The sequence below is a fragment of the Glycine soja genome, chromosome 7 (assembly GCF_004193775.1).
Source record: "Glycine soja cultivar W05 chromosome 7, ASM419377v2, whole genome shotgun sequence".
NCBI lineage: Eukaryota > Viridiplantae > Streptophyta > Magnoliopsida > Fabales > Fabaceae > Glycine > Glycine soja.
The window spans coordinates 38,514,134-38,535,012 of record NC_041008.1 but is presented as its reverse complement, the minus strand read 5'-3'; the positions used below and the strand labels follow the sequence as shown (position 1 = coordinate 38,535,012).

The 20,879-nt window shown below is 32.9% G+C and overlaps 3 protein-coding genes across 5 annotated transcripts; 1 reads left to right on the top strand and 2 right to left on the bottom strand.

Annotated features, from left to right (window-relative positions):
• The first annotated feature begins 523 nt into the window (after nucleotides 1-523).
• On the top strand, nucleotides 524-5,446 carry LOC114419530 (cold-responsive protein kinase 1-like). 2 transcript variants are annotated; one of them, XM_028385217.1, is made up of 7 exons: nucleotides 525-834; nucleotides 1,486-1,589; nucleotides 2,087-2,199; nucleotides 3,269-3,479; nucleotides 3,597-3,834; nucleotides 4,614-4,764; nucleotides 4,871-5,446. In XM_028385217.1, exons 2-7 carry the CDS (start codon nucleotides 1,514-1,516, stop codon nucleotides 5,183-5,185), a joined length of 1,104 nt encoding a protein of 367 aa, XP_028241018.1. In that variant the 5' UTR covers nucleotides 525-834; nucleotides 1,486-1,513; the 3' UTR covers nucleotides 5,186-5,446. The 2 variants fall into 2 exon arrangements, with proteins under 2 accessions (XP_028241019.1, XP_028241018.1); XM_028385218.1 differs by lacking the exon at nucleotides 2,087-2,199 and having other exon boundaries at nucleotides 524-834.
• A 5,227-nt stretch (nucleotides 5,447-10,673) lies between these two features.
• Nucleotides 10,674-13,583, bottom strand: LOC114419528 (clathrin light chain 1-like). Its single transcript, XM_028385212.1, has 3 exons — nucleotides 13,120-13,583; nucleotides 11,408-11,561; nucleotides 10,674-11,337 (listed from the first exon to the last, which is right to left on the bottom strand). The coding sequence occupies exons 1-3, from the start codon at nucleotides 13,455-13,457 to the stop codon at nucleotides 10,897-10,899; spliced, it is 933 nt and encodes a 310-aa protein (XP_028241013.1). The 5' UTR covers nucleotides 13,458-13,583; the 3' UTR covers nucleotides 10,674-10,896.
• A 1,427-nt stretch (nucleotides 13,584-15,010) lies between these two features.
• On the bottom strand, nucleotides 15,011-20,359 carry LOC114419526 (pentatricopeptide repeat-containing protein At5g14770, mitochondrial-like). Of its 2 annotated transcripts, XM_028385211.1 has the most exons (3): nucleotides 16,620-20,359; nucleotides 16,045-16,191; nucleotides 15,011-15,664 (listed from the first exon to the last, which is right to left on the bottom strand). In XM_028385211.1, exon 1 carries the CDS (start codon nucleotides 20,242-20,244, stop codon nucleotides 17,131-17,133), a length of 3,114 nt encoding a protein of 1,037 aa, XP_028241012.1. In that variant the 5' UTR covers nucleotides 20,245-20,359; the 3' UTR covers nucleotides 15,011-15,664; nucleotides 16,045-16,191; nucleotides 16,620-17,130. The 2 variants fall into 2 exon arrangements, with proteins under 2 accessions (XP_028241012.1, XP_028241011.1); XM_028385210.1 differs by lacking the exon at nucleotides 15,011-15,664 and having other exon boundaries at nucleotides 15,675-16,191.
• Nucleotides 20,360-20,879: the final 520 nt, after the last annotated feature.

Sequence of the window (20,879 nt, the reverse complement as noted above, 5' to 3'; positions counted from 1 at the left end):
AAGATCTTGCAAATCATTACCATGTTAAAATAAAACCAAATGAAGAACGAGAAATATGAAAATGCTAAAACCACTCACACAGTTTAAAAGGATTGATTATATTTATTTGAGTTGAACAAGATAAAATTTTATATTTAACAGATAAAATATACTAATAATTTACTATTTAACACATTTTTTAATATTCTCTCCCGTTGAAATTTATTAAAATTATACAATGAATCTCACACCTTATTTATTAATTATCTCTCACAATTTTAAGAATTTATTTAATGTTATAGTCTGATAGATATCCCTTGTGCATTGAGTTACACAATTATTTTATGAATCTTACTTATTAGTGTCCTTAGGACATTAATTAATGAAAGATAAATATTTATTGTATAAATTATAAGAAAACATGAGAAATATTTTTATTTTCAATAAAAATATTTTTATTTTAACTTCTTTAACCAATATACTTAGAACCCTTGTTAGGATTTGCTTTATTTTATTTGCATGCAAAGAATGAGTGATTGGTGTTGCAGTTGGTTGAAGACAGTCTTTTTAGCAGCCTGGTAGGAACTTAACCGAAAGAAGAAAGAAAGAAAGAGTCATGTTTGTGGCTCACAGTTGGACCAGTTGACAATACAACGCAACAAACATAGACAACATGAACAAGTCCTTACTCGCTATATTGCCGAAAGACCAAGAACAGAACCACTCCTTTTAAATATCATTCCTTCACCCTTTCCCAAACCTCTTTCCCCATTCTCTTTTCATTTTTCAACTCTTGGTATTTAACCACTCATCCATCTCTCCTTAGACTTGTGCATTTTCTGTTGGCTTCCAAAGGTGATCATCATTTTTTTTTTCCTTTGTTTCCCAAAAGGGGTTCCTGTCCCAAATGGGGTTCCACTGTTTTACATGCTAAAGGTTTGGTCTTTCTGTATTATAAGCTGAATGCTCAAATCAGATTATGATTCTGAGCTGAATCTGCAAATGGGTTTTCTCTTGGTAGCTTTTTTTTATTTGAAGTTGGGAGGGGTCAATTCAATAGTCCAATTTTTTTGATGAATTGTGATGAAATTGGAAGATTTTGCAAACTGGAATAATCGTTCAGTTTTGTTCGGTGGTTTTTGTCTTTACTAAGTCTTGTGAAGGATCTAATCTAAGGTTTGATCACCGATTGAGCAGAAAAGAAGTATAAGAATGAAATCATTAACATGAAAATTGAAAAAAAATTGACTTTTATTGAAATTTCTGTTATTGAGTCCATGTAGTTAGATTTGGTTTGTCAGAATTTTAGTATTCCTATCCCAGAATTTTGCCAAGTTGCAGAAATCCATGGCAAGTTGAACAAAGGCTTGAACCATATCAGTTCAACCTATTATTTTTTCTTGCTTGACAAAGTGTGTGCTTGAGTTCCATCTATATCTCTTGGTGTTTGCAATTCAAATGTACAAATGGCACTTCACTTATGTTGGAATATGATATATAATGCAGAGTGTGGCAGTCACATCCCAGGATCATTATGAGTTGTGGCTGCTTTGGAGCCTCAACTCTCAAGAAGAAAAGGAATCCTTCTGATACTCCTAATGAGATTGATGGTGAGGGCCTGGTGATTACTTATTTTAATATTTTGTAGCCTTCAATAATTCTGCACTATTGTACAATTTCATATTCCTTCTATTGGCTTTACCAATGAGCCTACACTTTTCTGACTGTAAGTAATTTACCCTGATCACATATGGAGAGAAGGAAAGGGTCTTTGTCCTTTCTGAATGATATATTTGAATATTGGTTCAACTTGAGTATTGTCAATCAAGCCATCTTGCATTTTGGTCGCAATCACTGGTAGGTCTGACAAGAGCAACAGAAAGTCTTCAATAAATGTGTCCATATAGTTCAAAACATAATCATAGAAGTTGGAATACAGACATACTTTATGGATTTTTACTAGTTTGGTTGTATTTGATATGTGGGTTAATTAATGATGATGTTCACAAGAGTTCTGGTGTATAATTAGTAATGCTTTTATAACTACAATTTTGTTTTTTCCATTTATCACTTTATTGAATGCCATATACAAATCTTTGTTGCTCAGGCTTTCCACTTGATAATGTTAAGAATTTCTCTGATAAAGACCTGAGACTGGCCACTGATAACTATAATCCAAGCAAAAAGCTAGGACGAGGAGGTTTTGGTATCGTGTACCAGGTATTTAGGTCACAGGCTCAAGTATAATAAGTTGTAATATTATTGAATTAATATACTCGTTAATCAGTTGAGCTTATCAAAAGATTCTTTAGAGGTGCTTGTGCTGCAGGAGGGATATTTTTAATTTTCTTTTTTTGTTTATTTCTTTCTTTAATGTTGAATTAAGATTTTATTTGTGATGCAAGTGCCAATCTTAGACTAGTTAGGTATCTGTGTTATCCAACAGAAGACATTACTACATTGTTTTTGTGGCAGTAAAATATCATGACGTACAAAATCCCATTTCCATGATCTAGATATTCAACCTTAAAATTCCTGTCATTCATGTGACTTATTGTTTTATTCTTGAACTTACATGCGTGATATATCCAATGCGAATGGCTTGCTCCTCTTAGTTGACATGCTCCACTTACTTGGGCACACACTGCATTATAATGCTTATAAATCGATAAGCTATTTCATTTATAAAATTGAAAAGGATAAACTTTGCATAAATATGATTTTCATATTCATATGACCCACAATAAAAAAGGTGCTATGTCCTGCATTGTTAGTTGAAATATTTATTTCCTGTGCGGTTGTGCCCCTTATAGACATCATAGAATCATGCTTTCGTGCTTTGGACACGAGTTATAAGATTTGAACACTGTCAATTTTCCCTGAGACATAGTGAAAGAGGCTTTCTGATGTGGGTACAAGCAATGCTTTTATTTTATGAGGATTTACGATTTTAGCAAATATAAGATTTGAACACTGTCAATTTTATTACTTTAGCATTAAATTGTAAATCCTACCATCCTTTTATATTTGCTAAAATCTTAAAACTGAAGGATGTCTAGAATAGGTTACAAGAGAAATGCCTCTTTAGCTTACCCTTTCCCTCCCCCGGAGGCCTTATTAAACTTCCTTTATAACAAAAAGACAAATTTAGAATTTATGAGGGTGGTTTAGCTTAGTTAAGCTGAGTAATAGCCAAAAGTACCAAGAAATAACATCACACTTTTATCATTTTATTTTATGCTCCTCTTGATTGTTGAGCCTACTAAATAGCTATGTTGAAATTTGCCAGGGAACCTTAAAAAATGGAAGGCAGGTAGCAGTGAAGACACTTTCAGCTGGGTCAAAGCAGGGAGTTCGTGAATTTTTAACTGAAATCAAAACTATATCAAATGTTAAGCATCCAAACCTTGTTGAATTGGTTGGTTGCTGCGTTCAAGAACCTAATCGCATATTGGTGTACGAATTTGTGGAAAATAACAGCCTTGATCGTGCATTACTAGGTAAATTTGCCAAATGCTTTTGGTATGGATTATGAAATCACTAATTAAGATCCATATGCAGATGATAGGACTAAACATATAACCTTTTTTTTCCTTTCTATTTCACATTTTTTGTAGGCTCAAGAGGTTCAAATATCAGATTAGACTGGAGAAAAAGATCTGCTATTTGCATGGGTACTGCAAGAGGTCTTGCATTTCTTCACGAAGAACATGTGCCACACATTGTGCACAGAGACATCAAGGCAAGCAACATACTACTTGACAGAGACTTCAATCCAAAAATAGGAGATTTTGGGTTGGCTAAATTGTTTCCAGATGACATCACTCACATTAGCACAAGGATAGCTGGAACAACGTAAGTTATATTTCAGATTTAAAGTTATTTTTTATGGTTTTTATTTTTCTGTTGCATTGGAAGGTTTCTACCAAGTTTTCTTTCTTTCTTTTTCTTTTGGTTAGCTACTATCTAGTTTCCTGGATATAATATTAATTAGTATGATATCAGAGGGAAGAGAAACTCTTTATATTTGGTGATCCTTCATCAGCTAGGTATGACAGCAGAACTAGCAATGTTTACAATTGATAAAACTTCAGGATCAATCAGGAGATCTGAAATAATGTTTTCTGAATGTACTAGGTACAAGTCTTTGTCATAGTGTTCATAATTCAATTGCACATGCCTCCAACAATATTCAAGGAGCACATGCTTCATAAAGCTAGACTGCATGTTGATATTGGCACAAACTCATGGGCAATTTGTTCTGGTGGTTCCGGGATACCTATTTTGTATCCTTGACATCAGCCAAAAGTAGGATATTATATTTCAAGAAATGTGATTATGGAGAAAATATAGTTTTTATGAAAAGTAACAAGCTTTATGACCCATTTGTTTGAACTAAGAGTGCAAGTAACACTAGTACTCACTATTATTGGTTGAAATTTTTTTAAAACTACAAAATCAGGAGAGAGACTCATTAGATAAGAAACGGGAGCCACATATTTGTGATTTTCAATAAATTTGCGACCTATTTCTCATTCATTTGTCTATAGTTTATGCATTTTCAAAAATCTTCAATCCATATTTGGACTGTGGATCTCACTAATGCTATGACCTGCTTTGGTTTCAAAATGCAGTGGTTACTTGGCACCAGAGTATGCAATGGGTGGCCAGTTAACCATGAAGGCTGATGTATACAGTTTTGGGGTTCTTATACTTGAAATAATCAGTGGCAAAAGCAGTGCAAGGACAAACTGGGGAGGGTCCAACAAATTTCTATTGGAATGGGTATGTAACTTTCAGCTTCCCATATATATGTATACAACTTATGTGTTCATTCTTCTCAATGTGGGACTTGTTCCGGACATAATGATCCTTATTTTTTCAATAACAGGCTTGGCAACTGTATGAAGAGGGGAAACTGTTGGAGCTTGTGGATCCAGACATGGTTGAATTCCCCGAGAAAGAGGTAATAAGGTACATGAAGGTTGCATTTTTCTGCACACAAGCAGCAGCAAGTAGAAGGCCAATGATGTCCCAGGTTGTGGATATGCTGTCCAAGAACATGAGGCTGAATGAAAAGCAACTAACAGCACCAGGGTTGTTCCAGGATTCAGGAGCTTCCTCTCAAAAGAAGTCATCCTTTGAATCCACTGGCTATCAATTTAGCTCTAACCCTTCCAGTATTACTCAGTTGGCCCCACGGTGAAGCATAAACCAAACTTTGGATGTGTGAATCGCATAGTTAATATTATAGTAGGAAAGGAGAAAAAAAAATAGAGAGAAAGAACAAAGAGGGATTATCTTCTTTTTTATTTTAGATTTTTCTCTTTTTGGATCTTATTTTTAAGAATGTATTATAATTATAAGGTGGGCTTGGATAAGTATTTTTTGAAAAAAGTGGTTTTATGATATTGCAAGGGTGTATAAACTTGGTGACACTAATAAAATTTCAAATTAATCCCCAAAATTGTTAAACATTAATTAAATTTTACTTTTCATCAACCAATGGATTAACTCAGTTGGTAACATACTGAGTTTTAGGAAAGGACTTGACTTTGATTCTTACAAAATGCATCCTTGGAGAGAGATAATGAACTTAAAGTGTAACTAAGACTTTAATCGAAAATGGGTTTCATAACTTGCCCAAAGGGCTGAAGCCAATAAAGATGTCTGGGGATCTCACTCAAGAGTCCAAAGCTCTAATTATGGTGGTTAAAAAAAATTATATTTTTCGTTAATGTATGTCACCTAACTAAAACATCCATGTATCAAGTATTTGGATAGCACCCACATAAATTTCTATATAGTTTTTTCAAATCATGGATGCTATTAACACAATTTAAGAATAAAAAAGAGATAAATAACCAATAAAGATTGATCTAGTTGGTGAGGATTAGGTTCATATTTTATAAAACCATAAATAAAGATTGGATTCATATCTTATGCTGTGAAAAACCTCCTCTTACACCACGACCGCGCCCTCTGGAACTTGGAGCTGAAATAGCAGTTGCATAGCCACTAGAATCTCCTCTTGCACCACTTGGGTTATAGAAACAGTAACTTTCTCCCTCTGAGAAACTCGTTGATGCCGAAAGACTAACAAATAAACAAAACGGCGGAAAAGTCAACAAAATCTATAAGATACTAAAAGCTAAAAATTCACGGGGAGCTAGCTGCACGTTAAGATTCAAAATCCCCACAATGAGAAAAGTAAAGAGGAAATATATCACATGTCAAGCTGCCAATATTAGAGACTAAAACAAAGAAGATAGAAGAAGAGAAACCAAAACAACAGAAACAGAGTAGTAAAATTGGAGTTCCTAGAGTGCAATAAGAACTTTACATCCATGATCACATGCACAGTCATAATTTCATATTATGTGTGTAAGTTATAAGTGTCCATACCCCGTGTTGCTCGGCTACTTTTTTTCATTTTATAAATTAATATATATATTTTACATGACAACTTTTTATTCAAGTTGCATGATTATATATATTAAATCAAATATATTATATTTTGTTAAATACTTTCTTATATATAATGTTTTTTGGTATTGAATAACCTTTGATTATCTTCATCACATATTAATATTCAAATATAATTTTGACTCTTGATATGATAACATACAATTGTTCATGAAAAAGTATGGTCTTGTAATTACACATGTTTAGGGATGTTACCATTGTCAATTATCTTCAAGAAGCTCGTTATACATGTGTCTCCCTCTTTAACATAACCCATGAGCTTTTTTATTGTTGACTTGAATCTTGGATCCTTACATGAAATAAAATTGATAATTCATGAAAATGGTTTAATAATCTATTAATAAATAATTACTACATACATATAGAAAATCTTAACATTATGATAAGATCTTACTTTAGAATCATTTCAACAACAACAAATGATTTCTTTGTTTCTACAATGGGATATAGGTTCCAAAGGTAAATGATTCGAATTTTTATCCTCCAAACTTGTTTGTCATGTGGATACACCCCTCAAAATAACTGTTATATGTTTTTTTTTTCATTTATTCCTTTAATAATTATATTTCTTTTTTTAATTTAACTATATTTCTTTTATATTTGTTAAATAGAACCATAATTTTAATAAAAAAAAATACATAAGTTTTTTAAGTTTATTTTTTTCATTTATGCTTTTTATAATTGTACTCTTCTTTTTTAAATTTACTTATCAACTAAATAAAAAAATAAACATAGTAATCAAGAACTGGAAATAAAAAATATAGATTTTCTGTTAAACTAAAAATAATGTGTATATAAACAGACAAATCTTGAATTTCTAAATAAATGGTTGAAAATAAATATTATACTTATTAATTTTATTAGCAAATAATTTAATTTAACTTCAAATACATTTTGTAAACTATAAATAGAGAATATTTTTTTGCCAAAGAATAATCTCAAACCAACACATTATACATATTTATTAAATAAAATTAAAATTTATTTAAAACAGAAACACATACATTTTATAACAAATTTTTTTTCCATTTATGTCTGTAATAATTATACTTATTTTTTAAATTTACTTATCAATTAAATTAAAAGTTAGCATAGTAACATGAACTGAAAATAGAAAATATAATTTCAATTGATAAGTATAATTTTAATTGTTAAATAGAACTACAATTTTAATAAAAACAAAAAATACTTAATTTTTTTACTATATTTTTTTATTTATGTCCTTAATAATTATACTTAAGAATACCAAATTCAATACTATTTGGACCAATGATTTATTAGTTTTTAACTATATATTTTACATTTATGTAAGTAATAATTATATTTATTTTTAAATTACTTATTAATTAATTTAAAAGTAAAATAGTAATCATGAATTGAAAATAGAAAATAAAAAATTTATTTTATATTAAAATAATGGATAGATACACAGATAAATCTTCAATTTCTTTATAAAGATTGTAAATAAAAATTATACTTATTATTTTTATGAACAAATTTTCTAATTTAACTTAAAATATATTTTTTAAACTATAAAATATAGATTTTTTTCCCAAAGAATCATCTTAAATCAACACATACATATTTATTAAAGAAAACTACAATTTTAATTAAAAAAATGTATATAAGTTTTTTACTATCTTCCTTATTTTATGCTTTTAATAATTATACTTACAAAATATTGAATATTAGGTGCATTTGATCCACTAATGAATTAAATATTTTATAGAAAACATAGATATTAAAATATGGAAATATAAATTGTAATAGTAGTAATAATAGGACAAAAAGTATTATAATGCATAAAAAATTTCAGAAAGAGCATTACCGGAAATTCACTGCTCTATGAACAGCGAATTAGCACCCCAAAGTCCCGTTAGAATTGTTATGTTATGGATAATGTTAAAATTCAAAAACAAAACATTCACAACATACAGAAACGGATAAAGAGAAATTCAGAACACTTGAAATAAACTTACCTTATCCTCAGTCTCAGTATCAGTGACAGCTTCATTCACATCCTCAATCTCACTGTTAGTTTCATTCACTTCCTCAGTCGCCCTACGTAAAACTCTGAAGAGGAAAAGAAATGCGCAACAATAAAAAAAATCATGAGAATGGTATGAAACAGAAACCATGTGCAGAGGGTTGTCAATAGAAGTATGAAAGTGCAGGGTCCCCAGAAAATAGTTACAAGTATAACATGCCACCCCCACGTGAATTTTCATTTGTAGCCTCCCTTACTATTACAAGAAGGAAAAATTAATAATAATGATTGATAAAAATAGCCATGCATGAACGACAAATTGGCACAGAGCACTTGGGAATTAAGATAAAAGACCACAACTCACAGAAAATTGCTTAACTGAAAGGGAAATACATCCATTTGGAAAAGCAACTATCACTATGGCTAGTTTGGCATGAAAAGATAAAGATGGAAACAAAGTTTATTGCCTGCCTTAATATGGTCGCTAATTTTGTGTCAATTTCAATAGATCACATATTAGAGAATGTCTTAAAAAGAGTATATTGCAATTTTGGAAATTAATTTGAATCTTTTGTCGATAAACCAAGTGGTAAAGAATGTATTAGAAAGAATGTGCTTATATGCATATTTAGGATAATAAAATGAATTGAATTCACCATGATCTTTTAAAGCAATAAATCTTTACTTTTGTGGTGATTTCACCACGATTTTGTATTCATGAGGGTTTTTTTTTATCATCAAATCAAACAAAATAGAAAAAAGATATTAACACCCTTTTTTTTACTATGATTGAAGTTTATTAGAGATAATCACAACATTTTATGAATAGAGGAGGGCTGAGGGCATACTTTTTAACATACTCTAAGTGGTTAATATTTATTGAAAATTATAAAACCATGAAAAAATCATATATATGATATGAGACACATAAAATTTTATTATTTTCAATAAATTTCAATCAATAGTGTTTGTTAGTGTGTTAATAAGTGTGTTCCAAACATTTCTGTGTGAATATCACTCCTTATTTAATAAATTTTACTAATGATTTTATAACTTTTAATCAATTTTAACAAATAATAGTGGATCTAGGAGTATATTACTAGCACTCTTACTCAAAGAAATGTGTGGTAAGACTATTCTATCATTTGATAAGATTTATTAGAAATCACACAAAAATTGGAGATTGTATTTCTTATTTAGTGAGACTTACATGTTTTTTTAATTTTCAATTAATATTAACTAATAGTAAAGTGCATTAGCAATTGTCTTATTCAAAAAGTTGTAAGTTATATTTCTTATTTAATGAGTTTCATTCATGATTTTATAATTTTTAATAAATTTTAACGAATAAAAAGTATATATGACTAGTATTTTGCTCAAGGAAAAATGCTAGCAACACACTCTATTATTAACTAAAGTTTACCAAAAATTACAAAATATTGTAAGTTTTATGTCTTATTTAATGAATCCCTTTTCATAATTAAAAAAAAAATTAACCAATAATAAAAAGTGCTAAAAAGTGTATTGCTGTCACTTTTCTTATCCAAAGAGGATTGATGATAAAACACACTATAAATACTTTATTATTGACTGCAATTTATTGAAGATTACAAAATCTAACCAAGTCCTACTTATTTAATGAGTCTCACTTTTGATTTTATAATTTTTAATAAATTTTAATCAATAGTAAGTAAAATACTAGAAGAAATATGTTGAAGAATATACTAATAACATTCTCCTTACTCAAAAAGACACTATTTAACACAACATTTCTAACTCACTTTCTACTACTAACTAAAATTAAGTGAAATTACAAATTGTGGATCTCACTTTTTAATGAACTTCAATCATGATTTTGTGACTAACAAATTTTAATTAATAGTAAATAATATGAATGTGTTACTAACACTCCTTTTACTCAGAATGATTAAATGCTATCAATACATTCTTTAACACACTTTGTCAGTTATACTCTCTACCATGGACTAAAATTTATTGAAATTCACAAAATTGAACCTCATTTATGATTTTGTAATTTTCAAAAAAATTTAACAAATAATAGAGATTTAGAAAAATGAGTCAGAGGGTGGGTTATTAACACTCCTCTGAAAAATACCTTAAGGACAATTGCACCACTTGGAAGTGGATTTTTTTTAGTTGACACCACAAAGCAAACCAAAAATCATAAAAGTAAAAAAAAAAAAAAAAAAAAAAAAAAAACTTTTCTTTTTAAATGGTGTATTAAAACCCATGAACATTTGAATTTCCAAGGTCATAATAGTCAGTAAAGGGTATAATTGATACAAAACCTCAATGATAGAAATAAATGCAAACCAAAAAAGCAATAGAAACTAATAGCATGGCAAAAGGATCCGTAAAGAACTGCGGGGGGCAAAAGTAATCGCAGAAGATTGTGAGAGCTTAAGTATGCATGAAAGGCAGAGTTATGTAGAAGACTGCTCCTCAGGGGGTGGTGGAGCTTCTTTCTGGGGTAAATCTGCAGTACCGTTATTAGTGGTGGCATCCTTTGGTTGTGATCCAGGTGCGGCGTCTGGTGCAGATCCATTGGCTTTAGATGCTGTTTCTTTTCCGTCTTTTCCATCTTTCCCATCTTTGGCGTCTTTAGCAGGTGCAGGAGGAGGGGGAATCATGTGAGCTGGTGGTGTATGTTTCAGCTTCAACAATATCTGCCTCAACCTAGAAAGATCTGTGGGTTTGCCAGGCTTTGGGCCTTGGACGACTGTGATTGATGGCTTATTCTCCTGATCCTTTTTGCTTCTTTTCTTCTCAATGTTGGGAACCTCTCGAGGAATGATCTCCCCAATAGCTTTCCAGTAATTTTTGTCAGCCACTTTGTGGAATTTCTCTTGATTAGCCAAGTATAACTGCTCCACAATCAAAGGTTATTTCTGAAATTAAAATAGAAGATACATATATGTTGTGTGTAAACTTTACCTTTTCCCTTTCTCTGTTTTGCACCTTGTTAGTCTCAACATTAAGCTTCCTTTTCTCATAGAAAGCCACCTTATACTCCTCAGCTTCCTCAATAATCTTCAGTCTCATTTCTTTTTCCCTTTTCTCCTTCTCCTCAAGCTGAATGGCATTTTGACTGCATAATGAATTCATTTTTGTAGACAACTGAGTTCAGCAAACGTTGAATAGATCTTAAATCTTAATTGGCCAAAGATCAAATTGCAAGCAAAACACTTCTGTTAGTGCTACCAATACCATCAGGTTCAAGAATAAACCAAACAAATGGGATTTGTATTAATGGTCACCTAACATTTTTTTCTTAACTATATTAATATTAATAGCATAAATTATATTCTAAACTTCATTCTCTTTTATGCATCATCTATATTTCTATCTTTATAGGATGCACCATTTTGCATAAAGTGCAAAATAAATGGCATTCGATGCCCATACTTGTAAAGGAAAAAGGCACCGCCAACAAAATTTTTGTTCTCTGTTCTTATTGAGTAATTACCAACTTCAAATAGGTTTGGCATCTTTAAGGAGATATGAATGCAAGAACATGGAAAATGACAACAGGTTATGAAATAATTTATTTTTCACATAAGATAGGAAAAAAAAATTTAAAAAAAAGGACCTACTCCCCTAAGTGTCGCCTGTTAAGTCATGCACTGTGTAACTAACATAAATATCTCATAAAATTCCAATTCCAATTTTGCCATTAGCTACTCAATAAGTTGATACTAAAGGAAAGCTTGAATTCTGTAGTTTATGAATCAAAACATTATTAATTTATTTTCTTTCAGCCTAACGCAGGTGCTCAGTGCATGATGTAGAGAGAAATCAAATACTGAAAAATGAAAACCCAGAATAATGTGCCACAATTATATAGAGAAAGGAACAGCGTCAATGTAAGACTACATAAGGATCAAAATTCATAAATGGTGAATGCACATATATTTACATAATCATGTCGTCTAATTATCGATTAATCCCTGAATTACACAACCAGAAGAAATGGAAAAAAAAAAAAGTAAATCTGCTAGCATGGACTAAGAAATGCGCTGGGGAGGATTTGACAAAATTCTCCCCAAGTTTTATCATCATCAGGTCATTTGTAAATTGCTTCCTTGGGGAAGAGAAGATCATGGAAAATGGAACACTCAATATAGTGAAGTAGAGTATAATCATCTCACTTCAACAGCTCAACAAAGACAATCCTTCCATCATTTTAATCCAAGAAAATGTGCACACAATTCAGATCAACCAACCTGAAGAATCAGCTCTGACCTGAGTCCAAGCTGTCATCCAACAACTAATCTTTTTGTGTGACATAAAATTTACTCTCAAAAACACCTAACCACTCAGATCCAACTTCCACACTACCAGTAAGGGACCATAGAAGATAAAAACTGGTGAATGCAATTCAATTCCTCCCACCAAAGTACACAATTATACTAATAAGTGCAATTATACGAATCAACCCCACATTTTCGTTTTCTTTTCCTTTTTAATATAACAGCTCAAGTAACTATTCCAAGTGAAATTGGATCAAACAAGTGCATCAATTCGTTTCGTCCTATTCCTAAGCCTAACCGATTAGATCTAGGCAAGTCCAAGCGAGATCTGACAAATTCACATCACAAACCGAACACTACTAACTTAAAAAAATGAAAGCATAGAGAGAGAGTTACCGGCGCCACTCCCGAAGTGCGTGACCTTCCTCCGGCTCCACTTCTTCCGGCGGCGGAAGCACCGGTCCATCGGAGACGAAAACGCCGTCGCCGTAGCCGTTTACGGTTCCATTTCCGTTCCCATTCTCGTGCACTTGCTCGAAGGGAGACGGGGAGTAGCCTGGATCGGGATCGCTGAATCCGAAGATCTCCGGCGACGCCGCGGTGGCGGCGTGGTCGACGGGGACATCGTCGGAGGGGAAAGTAGAGAAGTCGCCGTAGCCGGAGAAGGTGTCAGCGGCGGAGGGGGCGGCGAAGTGGTCGTCGTCGACGGTGAAGGCGTCGAAGGTGGAAGCCATGACTCTTCTTCGGGTTTTCTCTCTCAAGAAATTGGTACTTTCTTTTTCTCTGTTCTACGCAACGCTTTGAACGGAATAGACAGAGAGAAAGCAGTGAGACACAGTTTTGTTATTTCCTTGACTTTTTAAATACTTAACGGCGAAAAAAGAAAAAGAAACGAATAAAAGAATTTGTAGAAGAAAAACCAAAATGTTTTATATATATATATATATATTTCTTTTTTTTTTGTGATCTGGGATAATTTTTTTTATGGAAACTTATTTCATTGCAATTATTTTTTATATTCGATACAAGTTATCATAAAAAATAATATATATCTTAATAGTGTCAATTTTTTAACTCTTCTCCAATTATAAATGACTATTATGATAAATGTATTAGTTTTATAATTATTACAATCAATATTAGTTCACACAAAATTGAAACCACCATACAATAAAGCGTGGAAGAGACATGCCACCAATATTTTAATTTGAGCGTAACTTTTAAAAAGTAATGATAACAATTACTATGTAATATAATAATTAACCATGGCGGCACAAATACTTTTTTTTTAACCAAAAGTATAATATTTTTTAATTACTATACAATATTTGAAAAAAAATGCAGCTATCTTCTCCTTTTGTTGTCTGAGCAAGAATGTAATGAAATTTTACAAATATTTAAGAACTGCTAATTGCTGTTGATGGATTATAGATATTTAAGGGCTGCAGTCTTCCCTTGGAGACTCCTCAAGGACAGGCTCCCCACTAAGGATAATCTTTTAAGAAGAAATGTGGTCATCCAAGAGGCTGTTTGTCCTCTTTGTGGTCAAGTGCAGGAGGAAGTGAGTCATCTCTTCTTCAATTGTAAAAGGATAATAGACCTGTGGTGGGAATCCATGAGATGAATTCAGGTTATACAACCTCTTCCAGATTCTCCAGCAAGCCATTTTGCCCAATTTTGTGATGAGTTTGGTGCAGAGATAAATCATAGTAGATGGTGTGGGTGGTGGGTTGCTCTAACTAGTACTATATGACAGCATAGGAACCTCCTAATCTTCCAAGGCAATCCTTTTGATTCCTCTAAAGTCATGGAAGATGCTATGTTTCTAGCTTGGTCTTGGCTAAAAGCTAGAGAGAAAGACTTCAACACTAGTTTTAACCACTGGTCTTCCAATATATAGACTCCTTTGGTTAATCTATGTGGGGTTGCCTTTCCTGTTGGGTTAGTTTGGGTTTTTTCTTTTGGAGGGCAGCACCAGAGGTGCTTGTATTTTCTTTCATACAGTACCCCTTGTACTGCTTACCCCTTGTACTGCTTAGCTTATTCTAATAATATATTATATTTTCTGTCTTCCAACAAAAAAATAGTTGAATTAATTTAGTTTCCTTGAGCACTTCTTGATCAATTGACCTAGGTTAAAAATTATATTGATATGAATAATTTTAGTATATCATTTTGTATAAAAAAAAAATCATTCATTTTGTTCATTTAAATGCATTTTTAGTCATTAAACTTTTTATTTTTAATTTTAGTTCATATTCTTTAAAAGTTCAAGTTTCAGTTCCCATAATTTTTTTTATTGAGAAATTAGTTTCTAATGTAAAGACCAAAATCAAAATATACACATAAAAACCACGATCAACTCCTAGGCAAAAAAAATTGTGAGGACTAAAATCAAATTTAATAAAAATGATAAATAATTTGCAAATTTCACAATAGATATGAAACAAGTTAATTTCAAGTACATTGTTAATGGAGAAAAACCAACAAAAAAATTGTAAAAAGTTTTTTTTGCCATTAAAGAAATTATTTATATCAAAACTTAGGAAGCATGAGATTATCAGTAAGGTACAAATTTAATTATCAATCTCAAATTAAATCCCCATACTTAAATCGGTAGTTGATTTCTTGCGTACACGTCCTGTTTTCTATAGCTCTTAAACTGTAACAAAATTGAGTAAATATACTTAATTCTGATGAGATTTTTGTGTTTGCCAAAACTAAAACATTTGGGGCATTTAGCTCCAAAACTTACATTTCTTCATTTCGCTGTTCAATTTGCAGTTCATACAAATAATTTGAGCTCATATATGAATTTTGTCAAAAAAATAAAATTTGTATCAGAGAAGATGCAAAATGTATCCAAATTCTTGTCCAGGTTTATCTTCACCCTACCTATTTTGAGGATCTTAATCTGATGCAGAAGAGGCAGCAAGGTACACTGCAAAAGGGTCTCAAATTATTGTTCCAATTTCTTGAATGAGAGAGAGGAAGAGATCATCAAAACCAAACAAGAAAGGATGGCTATGGTGTAAAAAGCAATGCAATTTGTTTGGTTATTAGAAGAAACCGTTTGTGCCATTCTTTTGGATTTGGAGGAATATAACAGATTGGGGAGCGAAATTGCACAAAAGAAAAAAAAATGTGAACGCCATTTCTAGAAGGATTAATTCTTATCCACTAAGAATGCAAAATGTTTTACATTCAGGATGTCTTCATCTTGAAATTTGTTTCTTTTACTAATTAATTGTAGTCATTGTGTGCTCCATTTGATCAGTATTGGAAAGGAAAAGCAAATAGTAAAATATGAACACCACTTACCAGACTTGACACGTACAACTTGATCTGACAGTGCCTTGTAATATCTATTAGAATTGAGTCTCAAGATGCCTTCAAATTTCTGCTCAATGCTTGCTTCTGTCACTTGTGCAAACATAAACCTAATTGGTTTATAGCATTCGTTAACTCCTAAGAAATTTCCATGCAGATATCAGCCTCAGAAAAAACTTACACAGACAACAAGTAAAAACACACAGGTTTGTGTTAAGAAATCAGTTAGAAGTAATATCATTCTGCAACACCTAACCAAAAATCAAAGTGTGATTTCTCCAAAAACATTAATAGGTCATTCTAATACGGTACTTTAAAGAACTATAATGGAAATACCACTCTGCTCTCTTAGCCACTTCTCTGAACAACAAAAGCAAGCATACTTCACCATAAAGGCAACTAAAGACTGAAACATTTGCTAGACCAAATAAAGAAATAACTAGGAATATCATTTGAGAGAAACCAGCATCAATACACGATAATAACTCCATGAGAAGGTGCACAATCCTCAAGATGCCCCAGTGGATACAATATAACAATCAAATAATTGGATAAAAATTTTGTACCTTAAAATCTGTGCAAAGCAGAATTGTGCTATTTTCTCCGTAGCCTCTTCAGCAGTTGATCTATACAGTCCAATGACTGTCTGAGAATGCCGAAACTATATGGGAATGAATTTCTGCAACTTTGTCATTGTCAATAAATTGATCTTGAGTACGCTACTTCAATATACTCTTGTCATCTGGGTAGCAGTTGACCACTGCCATCACACCAAAAATTCTTTATTGATCTACCTCACCCTTAATTTTCTCATGAGTTCCAATCCTTGAATGATCGTCCATAATTACCAATTCCAATCATATAAAGCTTAGCATCACAAGACAGTAATTGTTAGGATGCAAATAACGGAATGGACTGTCAATGTTCAAGTCAAGCTATTTCTACATCCTTAGAAGACCATCACCTTCAATTCCAAACTCATCCCTCTTGGAACTTGTAGCACATTAAGACCCCACTTTATATAGGATTGGTCATAGTTTGAGTTTCAAATCATCTTATCTTGCATTAGACCATTTGTCACAAGTTCTTCTTCTGGGTAAATACCTTTAACAACCTTTTGGCATCATCTCTTTTTCCAGGTGCAGAAAAATTTGAACTGATATACATGAGAGTGCTCTCAGATGGCACATGTCCTTTTTCACACATTTCTCTCAGCAATTTTTTTGCCTCATTCTGATATGACAGTTTAAGTAACCTGTCCATCTCTGGCTGACAGGACAATTTGCACCATCCGCAAATTAGAACGTCGTATGTTGAAGAATTAGGAATTCTTCCTCTTGTCAACATCTCGTTCAAAAGTTCTCTAGCTTGGCGCATCTTTCCTGCTTTTGCATAATCTTGAATAAGCACATTATAGGTACCTGTTGTGGGAATAAAACCTTTGGTTATCATTTCACAATAAAGTTTTATAGAATCTCGTTTATTTCCAACCCTACCATGGCCAGAAACCAATATGTTATAAGTAGTGGCATTTGGGACAAGTCCTCTTTCCCTCATCTCACTAACTAATTTATCTGCATCTCTCATCAAACCATTAGTTGAAAGACCTTCTAAAAGGGCATTGTAAGTAGTAATATTTGGAGAGATTCCACTCACCAACATCTGTGAATAAGTATTAAAAGCCTTCTCCACATGACTGCCTGTACAATAACCACGAATAAGAGCATTATAAGTAACAATGTCAGCTGAAATTCCTTTTATCACCATTTCCGTAAGCACCACATTTGCTTTTTTAGTCATCCCTAATCTGCATAATACAGTGATTAGTGTGTTATACACCATCTGGTTGAGATTGAGGCCCATATCCACAAGCTTCTTGTGAATTTGCAAAATTGCATCTGCTTTTCTACTTCTTGAATATGCTTTAAGCAGAAACTTGTGAATAATGGGTGTAGGAACATACCCCACAGCTAACATTTCATGCAAAACACTTATTACTTTTTCAATTGCACCAGTTTTACAAAGCCCACCAATAAGAATGTTATAAGTGACCATATTTGGCATTACCCCATAGCTCTTCATCTCATTCAACAGATCCAAAGCATTTTCTGTTTTACCTTGTATGAAATATGTGTTCATTACAGAGTTATATGTAACACAATCTGGAGTCAGACCCAACTCAATCATTCTTGAAAACACAGATTTTGGTTCATATTTCCCCAGCCTCAAAAGCCCCTTAGTCAAAGCATTGTAAGCAACAACATCAAACTGCATGTCTTTCTCTGTCATTTCCTGTACTACGGAAAGAGCAGCTGACTCATTTCCTTCTTTAAAGTAGCCATCCATTAGAGAAGAGTAGTTAAAAACATCTAGGTAAATACCCTTAGAGAGAATATCTTTAATTAATGACTGAGCTTCCTTCATGCCTCCAGATCTTTTCAAGTTGTTCAATAAGATATCAAATATGATATTGTTTTCTTCCAATCCCCAAGATTTCATTTCCTTATAGAAACCAGCAGCAGCCTCATGTTGACCTGTCCTAAAATAGCCATCAAGTAAAATAGCATAAACAAAAACATTTGGCATAATATTCATTTGAACCATCTTCCTTAACACTTCAACTGCTTTGTTGAGCATTCCTTTTTTGGCGTATCCATTTATAATAGAAGAAAAGGTAACAACATTTGGAAGAACATGTTCCTTCTCCATTTTTTGTAACACTGTCTCTGCAAACTCCACGTCTCCTACCTTACAATGACCATCAAGCAATGCCGTATAAGTGACACAGTTTGGGACAAGATTGAGCTTTAAAATAGTTTGGAACATTTCCTCAGCCTCTTTAGATTTCCCAGCTTTGAAAAGTCCATCCATCATAGTCGTACACAAAACTAGATCGATAGAAATGCCCCGAACAACCATTTGGCTTTGATGATTAAAAGCTTCCATTACCCTCCCTGATTTTAATAGAGCACTAATAATTGTAGTGTATGAGACATGATTAGGATCTAAACCCATATTATACATCTCTCTCAGCAACATTGCCGCTTCAGTTAATTTACCATGCCTGCAAAGTCCATAAAGAATAGAACTACAAGTAACCACATCAGGCATGACTCCACTCATAATCATTTGCTCATAAAGAGAAAAGAAATCATCAATTCCTCGATGCTTACAGTATGCAGCAATTAATGTTGTCCACGTAACAACAGTTGGCTGCAAATCCCTTAACCCATCCCAAGTTTCAACACCACAATCATTCAACACACCAGATTCATCATCCCTCCGAAATCCCAAAATCTCATTGACAACAGACTCTGCCTTCGCAAGATCACCCCTCTTACAAAAAGCATTAACCAAAGTATTATAAGTAACAATATCAGGCTTGACACCATTCTTCCAACCATCCTCCACCAAATCCAACGCACGGCTCACCAAACCCACTTCACAATACCCATCAACCAAGGTGTTCAAACCTATAGCATCTAGTGGAACACCCCCACCAACCAAGTTGCCCATAATCCACTCAGCATATTGAACCAATCCAATTTGGCAATACCCCTTAACAAGAATATTACAAGTAACTGAATCAAAACACACACCCTTCTTAACCATTTCAGACAACAACCCAAAACCCTGATCAGCCAATCCACGCTTACAGAATCCCCAAACAACAGTATTGTAAGTAACATGATCAAAAACACTGTTCCTGAGATACCCTAAAGCCAAGCCCAGGTCCCCAACTTTGCACAACGAATGAACCAACAAATTAACACTGAAAACATTAGGCACAACCCCACAAAGGACCATCTCAGAATACAGCACTTTTACCTGCGAAACGAAGCCAGAGGCATTGAATTCGTACAAAAGGTCGTTCCAGAGGGGCAAGGAGGGAACGAGGGAGAGGGCACGCATGCGAGAGAAAGTGTCGGAGGCAATGTAGAACCTGCCACAGGCCAAGTAGAGGCGAATAAGGGCGCAGAAGAAGGAAGCGTAGAGAAGGGTCTTCGTGGGAGGGATCAAAATCGAATCTTTGTGGATGGGGGAGGAGAATCTTCTGATGGGGTTGTAGTGAGGGCGGTGGAAGGTTCTGGAGGGTGAGAAAACGAAGAAAAGGGTCTTGCTTTGGAGGTTCTTGAGGTGCATCATCTCTGCGCTTCTTAACAAACAGCACAAAGAAGGAAGTTTAAGCATTCAAGGACATGGTGGTGGGGTATCAATTGAAGTTCAGCTGCACACTGCTATGGCGTGGAGTGGACAATGTAGAAACGGAAGAGGAACAACAAAGAAGAGATTATTACCGCGCTATGTTTTTTTTTTTTTTTAAATTCTCAATTTCCTAGTTTGGGCTTTTTCTTGACCACAAAACGGCCCTGTGTGTAAAGATCCTGCATTTGGACATCTTTTTTTTGTTGAATTTCTCTAAAAAGGAATTACAAAATATCTATTTTGATATTGAGAGGTGATTACAAATTAATCCCTAACAAATGAAAAATTTATATTTAGTTTCTAAATATGTAAAAAGTGTGACTCCTACCATTAAATTTGTGAGATCATTTTATCATTAAATTATAATGTTTAAGAACTAATTTAATATTAAATTCCCCTCAAGATTAACCAGTTGCATTTTTTTTATGTTTAAAGATTAAATTTAAAGTTTTCATCTTTCAGAGTGATATTTGTTATTGTCTCACTTTCAGGAATCAAAATGATTTTTTACTCAAAAACAATTATAATCAAATTACAAATCTATTCTGTATTGAATTAGTTGAGGATTCATAAGGGAAGTACACAAAAGTGCATACTATTTAGCTGGGAAAATGTTGGGA